The sequence below is a fragment of the Saimiri boliviensis genome, chromosome 12, assembly GCF_048565385.1.
Source record: "Saimiri boliviensis isolate mSaiBol1 chromosome 12, mSaiBol1.pri, whole genome shotgun sequence".
Taxonomy (NCBI): Eukaryota; Metazoa; Chordata; class Mammalia; order Primates; family Cebidae; genus Saimiri; species Saimiri boliviensis.
In genome coordinates, this window is record NC_133460.1 from 104138094 (window position 1) to 104153588 (window position 15495).

A 15495-nucleotide genomic window follows, 5' to 3' on the forward strand; every position below is an offset into this window, starting at 1 on the left:
AGCAATCTAGAGATGATTTCAAGTATATGAGAGGATGTGCATACAAACACTACACTATTTTACATGAGGGCCTTGAGCATCCCTGAGTTTGGTATCCACGATGGCTCTGTATGTTAATATATTCAATTTATCTACTTAATGCATCCATCTCATTAATTTAAAGAAGACTTTTTTTTACAACTACATAGTACTCCATTGCATGGATGTGCTATAGTTTATTCAACCACTGTACTGTATCTGGACATTAGGCTGTTTGCAGTATTTTATAATTATAAACTGCTGCAGTGAATAGGCTTCAGTGTATGTACTTTTCGTTGTTGAGTTATACCCTCGGGGTCAGTTACCAAGGGTGGGATCACTGGATGGATTAAAAGTTGAGTGCATTTGTTGTATTGTTAGGTATTGCTAAATGTCCTTCCAGAAAAGTTGCATTTGTCATCAGTATTCTCACCTGCACTGTTGTTTGAGTTTTCTCACAGCCTCGCCAACATGTGTGTTGTCATTATTGTTAATTGTCCCCAATCTGATGGGTGAGCATGGTGTCACAACATTGTTTTAATTTACATTTCTCTAATTATGAGTGAGATTGAACATCTTTTTGCATGTTTAAGGGTCATTTTTATGTCTGTGTGACATGTTTTCCTTTGAAAGTTTATTTTGGATGCACACTTTGTTATCATTGTTGGATTATTCACCTTCAACTTATCAGAACAGTAGCACTCTATCAGAACAGTAAACTCCAGACTTTATTATGGCTCTCCTCTTTCAGATCTTCCATGGTGGCTTATTTTAATTCGGCAGAAGGCATTGGTCGGCAAACTCCCAGGAGACCATGAGGTCTGTAAAGTTACTAAAATTGCTGTGCTATCACTTTCTGAAATGGAACCTCAGGATCTTGAGCTAGAGGTAAGGTGAAATAAAGGGAAATTCTCTGGAAACCTGATATAAATGTAATAGCAAATCTGAGGATTTGGTTTCGTAGACCAGAAACATACATTTTTTAGAGCTGGGTAATGTTTTTAAAAATAATTTAATCCTATGATTTTCCAACTTTATTTTAGTAGTGGAACCCTGGTCTCAAAAATCCATGAAATCTAGTATAGAAGACACACAAAAGCAGGGCTGCTGTGGTTGAAGTAGTGCAGAGAAATCCCTGGGACTCTGACCACTTGATTTCTCCTGGGAAGCCACCTTCTGTTTCCAGGGAGCCCTAGGGCTCTGAACAGTACAGTTTGAAAACTTTTTAGGGAAAAGGAGTGAGTCAAAAAAAGGAGAACTTTGATTATATCCTCTTTTATCTACATTTCTTGAAAACTTTCTAAGCATATCTTACTCCTACAATTTAAAAAGAAAATTTTTTAAAAGGAAGACAGTCACTCATCTAATGTCATCTCTTTATTTTCTAGAGAAGAGCTCAAGTCTACAAGTAGAGTAATTTACAGACAAAACAATGAGATTGCTTAGGGCTCGTGTTTTACCACAAGGTGCTGCTGCCTAGTAGAAGTAACCCATGAAAGCATTTCTGTTCTGTTTGCTCTCTGTATGGGGATTTGATGCCTAGGAATTGTCATCACTCTAATATAGCCATAGCCTGTTTTGTTCACTGTGTGATATGCCAGGCCTGTGTATTACATAGATGATAATATTTAGTCCCTAGGAGAACCCTGTGAGGTGGGCATTACTACAAATAAAGAAGGGAGACCAGGGTGGCTCCTTTTTTTGACAGGCTAAGGCTGGAGGATTGCTTGAGCTCAGGGGTATGCGACCAGTTTGGACAACACAGCCAGACCTCATCTTGTTAAAAAAAAATTAGTGAATAGATTTCAGAAAATAAAATAAAAACAAATAAAGGAGACCTGGCAAGGGTTAAGCCATACAGCTGGCACATGTGGGGTCTGGATCTAGACTCAGGTAGCCTGGTCCTGTATCACTCTGCTGAGCTGCCACCCTGTTACCTGAACAGCAGGTAACAGCAAAGCACACACTGCCCCACAACTCAACACATGTTTTTCCATGCAGAGTTCTTGGGGAGGAAGTTTGAGGACAGGGTTAAAGTGCTTTAAGAATAAGTAAAAATAAAGCTATTTTTATGCTTCAAATATCGCTGGAAGTTTGACAGTTGAATTTTAAGAAACATTAAAATGAATTTAAGTGGACTCTGATATTAACTATTTGTTACAGGAATCAAAAAAAGTTTGAGGTTCTTATTATTCTCCTTTTGTTGATACTTATGCCAGAACACTATTCACTATTGCTGATCGAGAGACAAAAAAATCTAGGCTGCAATTAGGCCTATTAAAAACAGATGTTTGCAGTTTTTGTTTGCATTTTTTTTTTTGGTGAAGAGCGGCCAGGCTAGCAAAAATTGTATTAGTTTCCTAAGCCAGTAAATTTGCTGCCAATGTCTTTTGGATGGTTTTGCTGACACACTGAAAGATCAGGATGGCTTGTTATCACAGACCTTTCCCTTGAGTGTGGGCACCCCTTGGCCTGGCATTCAGGTTTGAGCATGAAGCATGGAGTCTCTGGCGGTTTGATTTAGAGCCAGGAACCAGCTTGTCCAGCACTTTGTCCATCTGCCAGTCACAATTTGCGTATTTGGCACTCCCAGTTCTCGGGAAATTAAATGTCGCACCTAATCCAGAACCAGTTGGGGCCTTTGTTAGACCTTTCAGGGAGGTTTTCTGATGTCTTTCATGGCCACCAATCTGTAACATTTTTGAGGCTAGTAGCTGACTATTAAATAAATGGGGAAAAAGCCAAGATGGCTTTAGGAACTAACATTTATATGGAGTTTTCAAGCACAGAAGTGTGAGTATTATAAAAGCTTTAAGAACTTCTTTATGCTTCAGACTTTCCCTTTTCTCTCTCTTGATAGTCTAAGGGAAAGAGATTATATTCAAATAAAAAGGAAAGTGAGATTTCCTCTATTGATGTAATTATTTTTACAGCTGTTGGGCTGCACTGCCGCACTTCTCAGGGGCAGCAAAATCATGATTCATGTTAAGAGTTGAATATATGTAATGACTCTTGCTAATTAGGAGTTTAAGTAATTTCAGAGAAAGTATTTCCAGATGCTATCTCAGTGATTAGTTTGGGACACCTTTCTCTCAAGAGATTATAATTTTAGAAATTTGTACTTGTGCCATTTTTTCTTTCCTTTTAATTCTGTTTTATGGCAAAGGAGCTTTGCAGCGGTGAACAGCAGGAAGGGCAAAGAACCACTGTGTGGAAAATCACAACTTTATTGTCTTGTAACTTGTTAATTTAAATCTTGGTACCTTTATTTCAATTTACATATAACTCAATTTAAAAGAGCTTTAAGAAGCTTAATCATTTTTAAATTGTGTTTTTTGATTATACAGTGCATTGTAAAAGAGAAGAAAAAATATCCCCCCGCTTGGAAATAATTGTTATCAGTATTCTACTGAGTTTTGATGGGTATTTCCATTTGTACCTAGGCTCTTTGGAGGACCAGTGCGACTTTCAAATGTTTCAGAATAGTTTTTCTGTTTTGCATTTTTACATATTTTCCATTAGTCTGATTTTTTTTAAGAACATAGGAAGACTTTATTAAAACTACTTATTTCTCTTTAATATGACTTTCTGATTTGGATGTCTGTGTATTAGTTTCAATAATCCACATTTATTTCAGCAGCATCTTTTAATGTGGTCACTGTTCTCAGATTTGCTAAAGCCTAGTCTGTTTCTATAATTGGAGCAGATGCAATCTTATTTCAGATACTTGTATTAATAGAATTTCTAGTTTTCTGCCTCTGTTGTCTTTTTATCTCAAATATGTGCCTTATTTGTTTGCCAGTTTTAAAAATAATTCATATACCATAATTCAAATATCATACAGTGCACCCATTTAAAGTATATGTCAATGGTTTTTAGTGTATTCAGAGTCACATCGTTATCACCACAATCAATTTTAGAACCTTTCATCATCCCCCCAAAAAACTCTATCTTCATTAGCAGTCACTCCTCATTTCCTTCCAAGCTCCAGCTCCCCAGCACTATGTAACCGCTAATCTCCTTTCTGTCTCTGTAAATGTCTTTTGTGGACATCTCGTATAAATGGAATCATACACCATGTGGCCTTTTGTGACGGACTTCTTTCACCCAGCATAGCTTTTAAGGTTCATGCTACATTTTATCTGTTCATCAGCTGGTGGACATTTGAGTTGTTTCCACCTTTTAGCTATTATGAATAATGCTATTATGAATAATGCTATTATAAACCATTTTGCATACAAGTTCTTGGTGGTATATTTGTTTTTATCTCTCTTGATGGTGTATACCTAGGAATGGAATTGCTGGGTCTTAATGGTAACTCACTATGTTACCCATGCTGGTCTTGAATATCTGAGCTCAAGAGATCCACCTGCCTCAGCCTCCCAAAGTGCTGGGATTATAGGCCTAACCTTTTGTGGAACTGCCAGACCGATTTTCAAAACAGTGTGCTATTCTACAAAAATGATGTAGAAAGGCCGGGCACAGTGGCTTACACCTGTAATCCCAGCAATTTGGGAGGCCAAGGCAAGAGGATCGTTTGAGACCCACCTGGACAACATGGCGAGATTCTGCCTCTACAAAAAACAGCCAGGTGGCACATCCCTGTAGTCCCAGCTACCAAGGAGAACCACCCGAGCCCGGGAGGTTGAGGCTGCAGGAGCCGTGATCATGCCACTGCACTTTTGCCTGGGCAATGGAATGAGACATTGTCCCCAGAGAGAGAGAGAGAGAGAGAGAGAGAAAGAGAGAGAGAGAGAAAGAGAGAAAGAAAGATGTAGGGGTCAGGTGTAGTGGCTCATGCCTGTAATCTCAGCACTTTGGGAGGCCGAGGTTGGAGGAGTGCTTAAGGCAAGGAGTTTGAGACCAGCCTGGGCAACATAGTAAGACCCTGACTCTATAAGAAATTTAAAACTTAGATGGGTATAGTGGTATGTACCTGTAGTCACAGGTACTCAGGAGGCTGAGGCAGGAGGATTGCTTGAGCCTGGGAGTTTGAGGCTGCAGTGAGCTATGACTGTACCACAGCACTCTGGCCTGGATGGTGGAGTGAGACCCTGTCTCTAAAAAGTAAAAATTTTAAAAATATATATATATACATATGAGTATGAAGAATCTGTAAGGTTTGAACAATGAGGACATAGATGCTCCTTCTTTAGGAAAAAATACCCTTTAAAGTTGTATAGGCTTATGTTCCATGTCTGCATATCTTACTTGCTGTATCTCATTGCCTTAATAAATAACCGCATCATTTTCCATATTTAGTTTCCATCAGACATCTGTTTAAAATTTTAACTTCAGATGGATGTAGATACCGGCTTTTCACATAAAATTATTTATTTCTCTCTTCTCAAATGACAGCAGCAACATCAACCCTTAATCTTGTTCACGAGGTGTAAGTTGCAAGTGTAATTTAAAAACTAGGGAAGTGCTGTGGAGCCTGTGGCTGTTGTATTTTCTTTTTGAGATCGAGTGTTTCAGAGCTGTGATAAGGACCTAACCACATACCACACAGAACTGGCCGGGCCTCTGGAAAGGGGAAGGTGATCCTGTTGCCAAATGCAGTGCATTATAATCCTGCGACTCTGTGTAAACAAAATACCTTAGAACTGGGAAGGAATCCCAAGCAGTAATTTTCCTTTATCCTTGTTTTTTGTCAGGACCGAATTTAACCTTTTCAGAAAGGTAGTGCTCTATACTTTATTTTCTAAAGGTAACTGTGTAGAAGATTCTAACATATTCACTGAAAATATTTGCATTTATAGTAATCTCATTGTTTGTTTGAAACAGGGTCTTGCTCTGTTGCACGGCCTGGAGTGCAGTGGTGTGATCCTCCTGTCTTCAGCCTTCCAAGTGGCTGGGACTATAGGCATGCGCTACTGTGCACGGATAATTTTTATTTTTTCTCTTTTTTGTAGAGGTGGGGTCTCACTGTGTTACTCATGCTGGTCTTGAATACCGGGGCTCAAGCGATCTGCCTGCTTCAGCTTCCCAGAGTGCTGATTATAGGTGTTAGCCCCTGCACCTGGCCAGTAATTTTAAATTTTTATTTAGAAAAAATCATTTTTAAGGGACAGAAGGCCGGGCGCGGTGGCTCAAGCCTGTAATCCCAGCACTTTGGGAGGCCGAGGCGGGTGGATCACGAGGTCAGGAGATCGAGACCATCCTGGTCAACATGGTGAAACCCCGTCTCTACTAAAAATACAAAAAATTAGCTGGGCATGGTGGTGTGTGCCTGTAATCCCAGCTACTCGGGAGGCTGAGGCAGGAGAATTGCCTGAATCCAGGAGGCGGAGGTTGCAGTGAGCCGAGATCGTGCCATTGCACTCCAGCCTGGGTAACAACAGCGAAAACTCCGTCTCAAAAAAAAAAAAAAAAGACAGAGGGCCAGGTGCAGGGGCTCATACCTGTAATCCCAGCACTTTGGGAGGCTGAGGCGGGTGGATCATGAGGTCAGGAGATTGAGCCCAGCCTGGCCAACATGGTGAAACCCCCTGTCTACTAAAAATACAAAAATTAGTTGGACATGGTGGCGCATGCCTGTAGTTCCAGCTACTTGGGAGGCTGAGGCAGGAAAATTGCTTGAACCCAGGAGGTGGAGGTTGCAGTAAGCCGAGATCACACCACTGCATTCCAGTATGAGTGACAGAGGAGTGAGACTCCATCTAAAAAAAAAAAAAAGAGAAAGCCTTCCAGTGAAGGTGTTTCCCTGAGTTTGAACTGTGTTACACAGATCCACAATCCTTATCTGAACTTTTTGGGGCCATATTTGTTTTAGCATTCAAGTTTTTTGGAGTTTTCAAAAGGTTATTCCATGTATTTTCTATACTCTAAAGTGATACTGGAGCATTACCCCACAACAAAACACATTAATGTTTCTTAAATAATCGTATGAATACTCATACTAAGGGAGGTAAGTAATGATTATCAATAGCCTCATATCAGGTTACGGCATGCTCTGCTATTAAATGAGTTTTAACTTAAAAAATAAACTTTCAGGTTTTAGAGTTTTTTGGATTTTGGAATTGTACATAAGGAAGTTAAGGAATGATGGGCTTATATTAACTTTGTTTCAATTCCAGGATGAGAATAGATAAAAGAAATAAAAATAGAAAAGGCCGGGTGTGATGGTTCATGCCTGTAATCCCAACACTTTGGGAGGCTGAGGCAAGCAGATCACTTGAGGTCAGGAGTTTAAGACCAACCTGGCCAACTTGATGAAACCCTGTCTCTACCGAAAATACAAAAATTAGCTAGGCATGGTGGCACGTGCCTGTAGTTCTAGCTACTCTGGAGGCTGAGGCGGAAGAACCACTTGAACCCAGGAGGTGGAGGTTGCAGCCAGCTGAGATCGCGCCATTGCACTCTAGCCTGCATGACGGAGCAAGACTCTGCCTCAGAGAAAGAAAAAAAGGGGGGTGGGGAGGGAGGGCCAAACTTAGAGAGGAAGCATTTTAAAAAGACCAGCTGCAGGACTTTCTGGATCTGCATCCAGAAGTGGACAGTAGCAGGTGGGAATTTGGCCCCTGTACAGTAAAGAGGACTAACAGAGCTTCATGGGAGATGGGAGCCTGGGGCCATGCTTAGTACTTGAGGCCTGGGGCTCAGGTGGAACTCCCTAGATAATGAGGGGAGCTGTTAGAGCGTCTGCACTGAGTTGGATAATCCTGCATAGAAATCTCTTGTGTTCCATGCCAGTAGCACTTCCATGAAGAAACACTGGTCTGGGCAAAAGATTGGGATCTGAATCAACACAATAGCAGTAGGCATGAAGTGGCTGGGGTTGATAGGAGAGACTTAGAGAAGAATGATGGAAGATGACTCCAAGGTTTCTTGCTTAAATGATCCAGTGTGGGGGTGCCTATTTTATTACCTGAAAAATAGGGCATTCCAGAGATGTTGCTCAGTTCTGGAGATGCTGAGTTTGAGAGTCTAGTGTGTCTCATTGAGGGGGAGACGTCACATGTATCAGTCTTGAGATTAGGGTGGGAGAGTGGAGTTAGCAAATGTAGTAGTGAAATTGAGGAAAGAGGGTGACATTTTCTAGACGGATCATGAAGACTGAGAAGAGAGCTAAGAGTAGAATGCTGGGAATACCATCAGCTTTAGAGAAGAAAGATACACCCACAAAGGAGACCCAAGAAGGAACAGCTAGAGGTGGGGAGGACCCCAAGAGATTGGTGTCATGGGGACTAGAGGAGGAAACAGCAGGGAGTGTTCATTAGTGCCACATTCTGAGAGACAGAGTTAGGAGGCCTAAGAGTGTCACTGGGGCCTTTACTCCTTGACCTGCCCCAATCAGATGATATTCCTTACAGTTCCTGTGGCTGGGACACTCTCTGTGCCCTGCTGGCTCTTGGAGTTGATTCCAGGTTTGAGGAATGGATTTAAAAGAAGATTCTCACGTATGTAAACATGTCATGATGTGCTAGTAAAGGGGCTATTAGAGGTTGGGACTAAGGAAAGGGGCGAATGATGAGCCCAAGTCCTAATCCCAGAAACTATCCTCTTAAGAGAAAAATGGACTGTCTTTCCGAGTGAGGAAGATGTGGGTGTAGACCAGGTATGCTGCTACACATTTACTTGGAATATGGACCTTGGGGGGAAGTTTTTGCTGGCTTGGGTGCTCTTAAAGAATGATTGTTGGCCGGGAGCGGTGGCTCACGTCTGTAATCCCAGCAGTTTGGGAGGCTGAGACAGGCAGATCACCTGAAGTCAGGAGTTCAAGACCAGCCTAACCAACACGGAGAAACCTCATCTCTACTAAAAATACAAAAATTAGCTGGGTGTGGTGGTGTGCGCCTGTAATCCCAGCTACTCATGAGGCTGAGGCAGGAGAATCGCTTGAATCTGGGAGGCGGAGGTTGTGGTGAGGCGAGATCATGCCATTGCACTCCAGCCTGGGCAACCCAAGCAAAACTCCATCTCAAAAAAAAAAAAAAGAATGATTCTGTCTGTCTATCCCATCTTGAATACTAAAATTGTAATAGTCTGTAGCTCAGTCTTGAGCAAGTAAGCATGTTTTCAGGTTTTAAGTTATTCATATAAGTAAATAATCACCAACATTTTATATAAACATTGCTAGCCAATAGTTGCCCAGTGCCACAAGCAGAGCAGTAGCAGGAGACCAGAAGGAGAGCGTCTTTTTAAAACTGCTGCTCTGCTGCCCCAATGATGCTGTATCGTGGAGGGTGGGGTGTGCACGACGTGTTTATGGGAGAAGGGGAGTGAGGGTCGTGAAACCTCCGATGCCAGCCACTGCTAAGGCATCAGAGATAGGAGTCAACAAGACAAAGCTTCCTGCCTTTATGGAGCTTACATTATAGAAGGAGGAGACAGAAGATAAACATCAGGACAATAACTGTGTAGTATGCTGGGAAGTAATAAACACTCATGGAAATGAGAGTTGAGCACAGTAAGTGTGGTGGAGGGAGTGCCCAGGAATGGAGATGGAGGTGAGCTATCTGGGGAGGGGGTGTCTGGGCAGAGAGGACAACTGTGTTGAGGAATAGCAAGGAAGCCAATGTGAGTGGAGTGGAGTGAGCAGGAGGCAGAGAGGAGTAGGAAGTTAAGATGGTAGAGGGGAGGGAAGGATCTGGTTTTGGACGTGTTGAGTTTAAGATCCCTGGTAGACATCCCAGTGGAAGTGTTGGGATATGTGAGGCTGGAGTTTTAGCAGAGAGCTGGGCTGGAAATAAACATTTGGGAAGGTGGGGGTGGCACATGGATGGTATTAGAATCCACAAGTCTGGATGAAATCACGGAGGGAGTGAATGCAGATGAGAAGGGGATCAGGGACCAAAGCTTGGGGCACCTGGACGTCAAGCAGGAGGCTGGAAAGGAACCAGTCAAAGTGGCAGAGGAGGAGTGGCCAGTGGGAGCTGGGGTGAAGCTGTGTATTGGAGGATGAGGGAGCGGCTCAGATGCTACTGAGAGGTTAAGAACCAAGAGCATTAGATTTAGCAAAAGTGGAAGTCATTGATCATGCTGGAGACAGCAGCTTGGGAGAGTGGTAGGGGTGAAAGCTAAATTGGGGGGTAGGGGGCAAGTTTGGGAGCAAATGGGAGGAGTGGAGCTGGAGGCGGTAAGGAGCACAGAGTAAGAGGACAGCAGTGGCCAAGGAAGAGGAGTCAGCGGGGGTGTGCAGAGGAGAGGAGCAGAGGAGGATGGAAACAATCACAGAGGGGGGTGAGGAGAGAATTGCTGGAGCTGTGTCTATGTACTTGGTTCTTCTCTCCTTCCTGTCACCTGGAGTTCTTCGTTTTTGTTATTTGAAGGGAAATAAAGTGAGCTGTTCTGGCAGTAGGAATATAAAGCTTTTCTGCCACACCTCTAGTTCCCTTGTATTTAATGGTAGGGCAGGAACAGCTTAAAGCGGTAATCATGGTGTGAACCCATGTGGACAGTTTTTGATAGCCCATAATTTTGAAAAGGCATAAAATCATCTGGAGATTCCATTGCACATGAAAATTTGGTCTGGTTATTAGTTTCTACCTCCAAATTTCATAAAACAGTGATGGTCTTTCTGTCTTTCTCTTTTCTTAAATAATCAAAGCTTAAACTTGCTTTTCTTCTCTTTTATCATGTTAGTAAGTTATTTTGTAAAACACTTATGGTAATAAGCATTTAGTAACTATTCTTACTAAGAGTCTCCTCAGTGTAGCAATGAAACTAGTTTGTTGAAAAAATGGAATTGGTCTGCATATTGTTAATAGAATTTATGTGTACATTTCAGAATATTTGCTTTCTGTGCTGAGCTACATGAAATTATATGTAAAACCCTCAACTTTAACCAGGTCACCTTCTTTAGAACCTTCTGTGCCTTCTCTTATCTTAGCACAACTGATTCACGCTCCCATGCCCTTTCTTACCCTTGACAGTTGTGTAGCACTTTTCTGCAGCTCCTAATTACTGTTTCTTCAAGTTTAACTAATCTTCATTAATGAAAGCTGATTTCATTAGTGCATGTGAGCATAAGAGGAGAGGGAGTGGTTGAAATGTACAGCTTTTAGGGCTTCCACTAGAACAGGCTCTTAAGCCATCTTCGCATCCAAAACAATTAGCATCAATATTTAGCACAGATACCTGAAAAGTCATAACCCTGAAGCATAACAATGTGCATTTTGCGATTTTTAAATTCTTAGACACCAATTTCCAAAGCATTAATAACTTCAGCCAGAATGCTTCATTCTTCAGTTATGTTAGAAGAGAACTTATCATGAGCCCACTCTGAATTTTCCATCTCTAAATCCTAAGTGTATCCTGCCCCGTATTCTTTGTGTCTTAACCTTCTGCTGTCGCTTTCTCATCTTTGGACTCACAGCTGTGTTTGCCGTCAGTTGTCTACTTGATCATTTTTCTAACTCTTGAGGTTTACTGTTAATCAAAATGCCTGAGCAGTAGCATTCACTTCTGCACTTGAACATTTGACAAGCAGATATTAATAACAACAAATCATCTTTCTCTTCCTCACTATTTAGCTCTGTAAGAAGCATCATTTTGGTATTAACAAACCGGAGAAGATTATACCATCTCCTGATGACTCCAAGTTTCTGCTGAAGACCTTGACGAATATTAAATCCAATGTGTCTGCTCCTAATAAAAAGAAAGTAAGAGTTTAATTGATACGGGCTTTGAATTCATCTTTGATTAGTTTTAAATGGAGAGATAATTTTCCCCTCAGGAAATTTACTTTCAAACCATTTGTTGTATTGAAGCACCATCTCCTTATGTCCTTGGTATTATTTTCACTTCTGTCTTAGGAATTTATATGTCATCCTCAGACTCTTTTACATTTAGTTTCTGTAGTCATAGTAGATTAATTTCTTATAGGTTAAGGAAAGTAAAGAGAAGGAGAAGTTGGAGAGAAGATTACTAGAAGAGTTGCTGAAGATGTTCATGGACTCGGAATCCTTTTATTATAGCTTGACCTATGACCTGACCAATTCAGTGCAGAGGCAGAGCACTGGGGAGAGGGATGGCCGGCCCCTCTGGCAGAAGGTACCACTCACTGCTCAAAGAGCAGGGTTTGCCCTTGGGAAAAAGTGATGGCTTGTTTTGGCTTTTATAGGAAAACTGAAATAATGTGTTTCTGAACTGTTGTTTCTGCATCTTTTCTAGGTTGATGACCGATTTTTTTGGAATAAATATATGATACAAGATCTTACTGAGATTGGTGTGAGTAGTTGTTTCTAAAATATCCTAACCCTACTGAGATTGGTGTATTTGTTTCTAAAACATCTGGGTATAATTGTTAAGCAAATGTTTTTTAATTGTATTAAGATACATTTTGAAAGATCACTGTTTTTTCCCCTATGGAATGGGAGAATCATTTAGCCAGGAAAACCAAGGCATTATTTTGAGGCAGTTTACAATTCCACTGCCTCCTCACAGGCCTGTCTTTTTAGCAGATTCCCATAGGATAGTGATAAGTTAAGGCTGTGGAACTCATGTTCGTAGAGTTTCTGTAAAAGAGGTGTTTGTTTTCACTCACTGGAAATGTTGAATATGGGTTTTCCTGTAATGATACCAGTTTGTTGTTGTTGTTGTTGTTGTTGTTTTTACCTTCACTGGACCTCTGTTTTCTCATCTGGGAATTGGAATAACAGATCTCTAAGGCCATTCTTGTACTACTGATATTTGATTGAGGGAAGACACAGAATATGATGAGATTATTTTATAAAGTTCCTCTGGTTTAATGATTACTTTCTTCCTTTTCTTGATCATGTATGTTGGAAAATTTACTGTCTAAAGACAATTCATTCAATCAACAAATATTTATGGAAGGCCTGTTACGTGCCACTCATGTTTTAGACACTAAACAAAGCAGGCAAATGTCTGAATAGGTTTATATTATTATCTTTTAACCTTTCAGCAATTTCAGACCTTTTCCTTTTGGTTTCTCTCCCTTAGTGGTGGTTAGTATCAGCGATTTTCACATAATCTAGTGGTGTCTTTGCTAGATACCCATCATATGCCTCTATGGAGAATGAGGCATATGAGGCCTGAGATTATTCTTACCTCTGCAATGCTGATCAAACTGTGACCACCAAAATCTAGTGATCGAGGAGAAAAACAGGGGCATCTGTAATGAGTATTTGTCCTGTGTGCTGACAATACCGAGCTCTAACATGTTTTGCAGAGTTTTTGTCAGAATGCTTTTACATTACCATGTAAACCTGAAGTTGTCATATTAAAAGGTGACATTTGGCAGCATAAATTTCTCTATGCCTGTCAAGAGTTTTGCACTTACTGCTAGAACAGAAATACAAATAATAGGAATGGTGATAAGAATGCAGGTAGACTCTTTACCTCACTATTTTTCATTTTAACCACCTTCCTAAGATCCTGTCTGCAGACTCCATGAAACAAAACTGTGAGATAGGACCTGGAGTGTTTGGTGATAGAAGAAGAGAGGGATTTGAAGTAGATGCTGAGATTAAAGCTGGGTACACTTACGGAGATAAGAGAGAAAGTAGGACAAAGAACAACTCTCTGGAGCATTTTTTACCCTTTGCTGTCTCTGCAGGCAAAAACTTGAGAAATCTGTCTTCTTAGTCTGAAAGAAACAGAAGAAGAAATCTTTATTTTATTTATTTTTTGAGAGAGTTTCATTCTGTTGCCCAGGCTGGAGTGCAGTGGCGTGATCTCAGCTCACTGCCACCTCCACCTCCTGGGTGCAAGCATTTCTCCTCGCTTACCTTCCTGAGTAGCTGGGATTACAGCTTGCATCACCATGCCTGGCTAATTTTTTGTATTTTTAGTAGAGACAGGGTTTCACCATGTTGGCCAGGCTGGTCTCGAACTCCTGGGCCTCAACTGATTTGCCTGCTTCGGCCTTCTAAAGTGCTGGAATTATAGGTATGGATCCACTGTGACCGGCCAGAAGAAGAAATCTTTAATCAGTACTCTCCTACTTATGTTGGATGACATTTTAAAATAAGATATTTACGAAATGGATTTTTTTGTTTCATTTATGACTTAGATTTTAGCTTGAGGAAGCAAGAATTTTTTTTCTAAGCCAGAAAATAAAGTAGAGCTATATGTTTCATAATAAAGTGATCAGAGTTAGTTGTATTTTGTTAAAGCCTTAATACAATTGGGAGTTGAATCATAACCATAATAGTCACATTTGTTAAATACTTACTATATGGCAGGCATTGTGCTAAACACTTTACATGTATTATCCATTTAATCTTCACAACCTTATCAAGTAGTAGTTTCTGTTTTCACAGAGGACAGCCACAGCAAGGGTGGCTCCCCTCAGTGAGTTAATAAATGGTGATCTTGGATTTGTACCCAGGCAGCCTAGCTCTTAGACTGTGTTCACTATAAGGAAAAGGAAGTACCTCCTCTGTCCCTTCCTTCCATGATGTTCTTCAATAAGCAGAAAATAAGGTTGCATAATGGAAGGTTTCTGCTTCTAATAAACTGAGAAATAGCTGCCGACTACTGTTTGGGTTTAAGAAAGTAGCAGTGCTGTACAGGATAGAAACAACATGATGTTCATTTTGTTTTCAGACCCCAGATGTGGACTCTTGGATTATCCCCATGATCCAAGGTTTTGTGCAGATTGAAGAACTTGTGGTTAATTACACCGAATCATCTGATGATGAGAAAAGCAGCCCGGAGACCCCCCCTCAGGAGTCCACCTGTGTAGATGATATTCACCCCCGATTTCTAGTGGCTCTCATTTCACGCCGAAGTAGGCACAGAGCCGGTGAGTGGAGGGCTGTAATAGCATGCAAATCAAATCCAGGCGAGAATGGAAAAGGTGCAGATGTGTTGAAATGCTAATGACAATAATGGATTTGGAAACACAGTTGGCTTCAAAGTTCTTGGGGACTCTAAATACTGTGATATAATTGGAGACTTATTTTTGAAGAGAGGTGAATAAGAGAGAGTTAGCAAAATGAGAAGGAAAAGGAAGTACATATATAGAGAGAAGAGAGAAAGTCACTTGAGATGTGCTTCAGAATACTGGCACTCCATTGACAGCCTGTATCGCCATGATAAATCCTTCTTGTGTGCTAGTGCCTTTGGGAAAATCTTTCAGTTCAGAGGAACTGTCTTAGCTTCAACTTGTTAAAAACAGTGATGCATACAGTTACAATTTTGGGTAAGTTGATACTGCTCTGCTTGGCAGTTGCACACCGGATCCCCAAAGCTATCCTGGAAGACATACATTCGATTAGGAAGCGTAATCTAGTCAGACTAAATAAATTTTTAAAAACATTGCTGGCCGGGCGCAGTGGCTCAAGCCTGTAATCCCAGCACTTTGGGAGGCCGAGGCGGGTGGATCACGAGGTCAAGAGATCGAGACCATCCTGGTCAACATGGTGAATCCCCGTCTCTACTAAAAATACAAAAAATTAGCTGGGCATGGTGGTGCGTGCCTGTAATCCCAGCTACTCAGGAGGCTGAGGCAGGAGAATTGCCTGAACCCAGGAGGCGGAGGTTGCGGTGAGCCGAGATCGTGCC

At 41.2% G+C, this 15495-nt stretch overlaps 1 protein-coding gene across 5 annotated transcripts in view; it reads left to right on the top strand.

Moving 5' to 3' along the window:
- Positions 1-15495, top strand: part of INPP5F (inositol polyphosphate-5-phosphatase F) — a 107919-nt gene that overhangs the window by 59136 nt on the left and 33288 nt on the right. For 2 of the 5 annotated variants that reach the window (XM_039465050.2, XM_074382968.1), the window contains exons 3-7: positions 770-906; positions 11496-11624; positions 11848-12015; positions 12136-12192; positions 14536-14734. In XM_039465050.2, coding sequence (XP_039320984.2) covers positions 770-906; positions 11496-11624; positions 11848-12015; positions 12136-12192; positions 14536-14734 — 690 coding nt within the window. Of the gene's footprint in view, positions 1-769; positions 907-11495; positions 11625-11847; positions 12016-12135; positions 12193-12229; positions 12237-14535; positions 14735-15495 lie in introns of those variants that run through there. The other 3 variants (XM_074382965.1, XM_074382967.1, XM_074382966.1) reach the window with 2 other exon arrangements.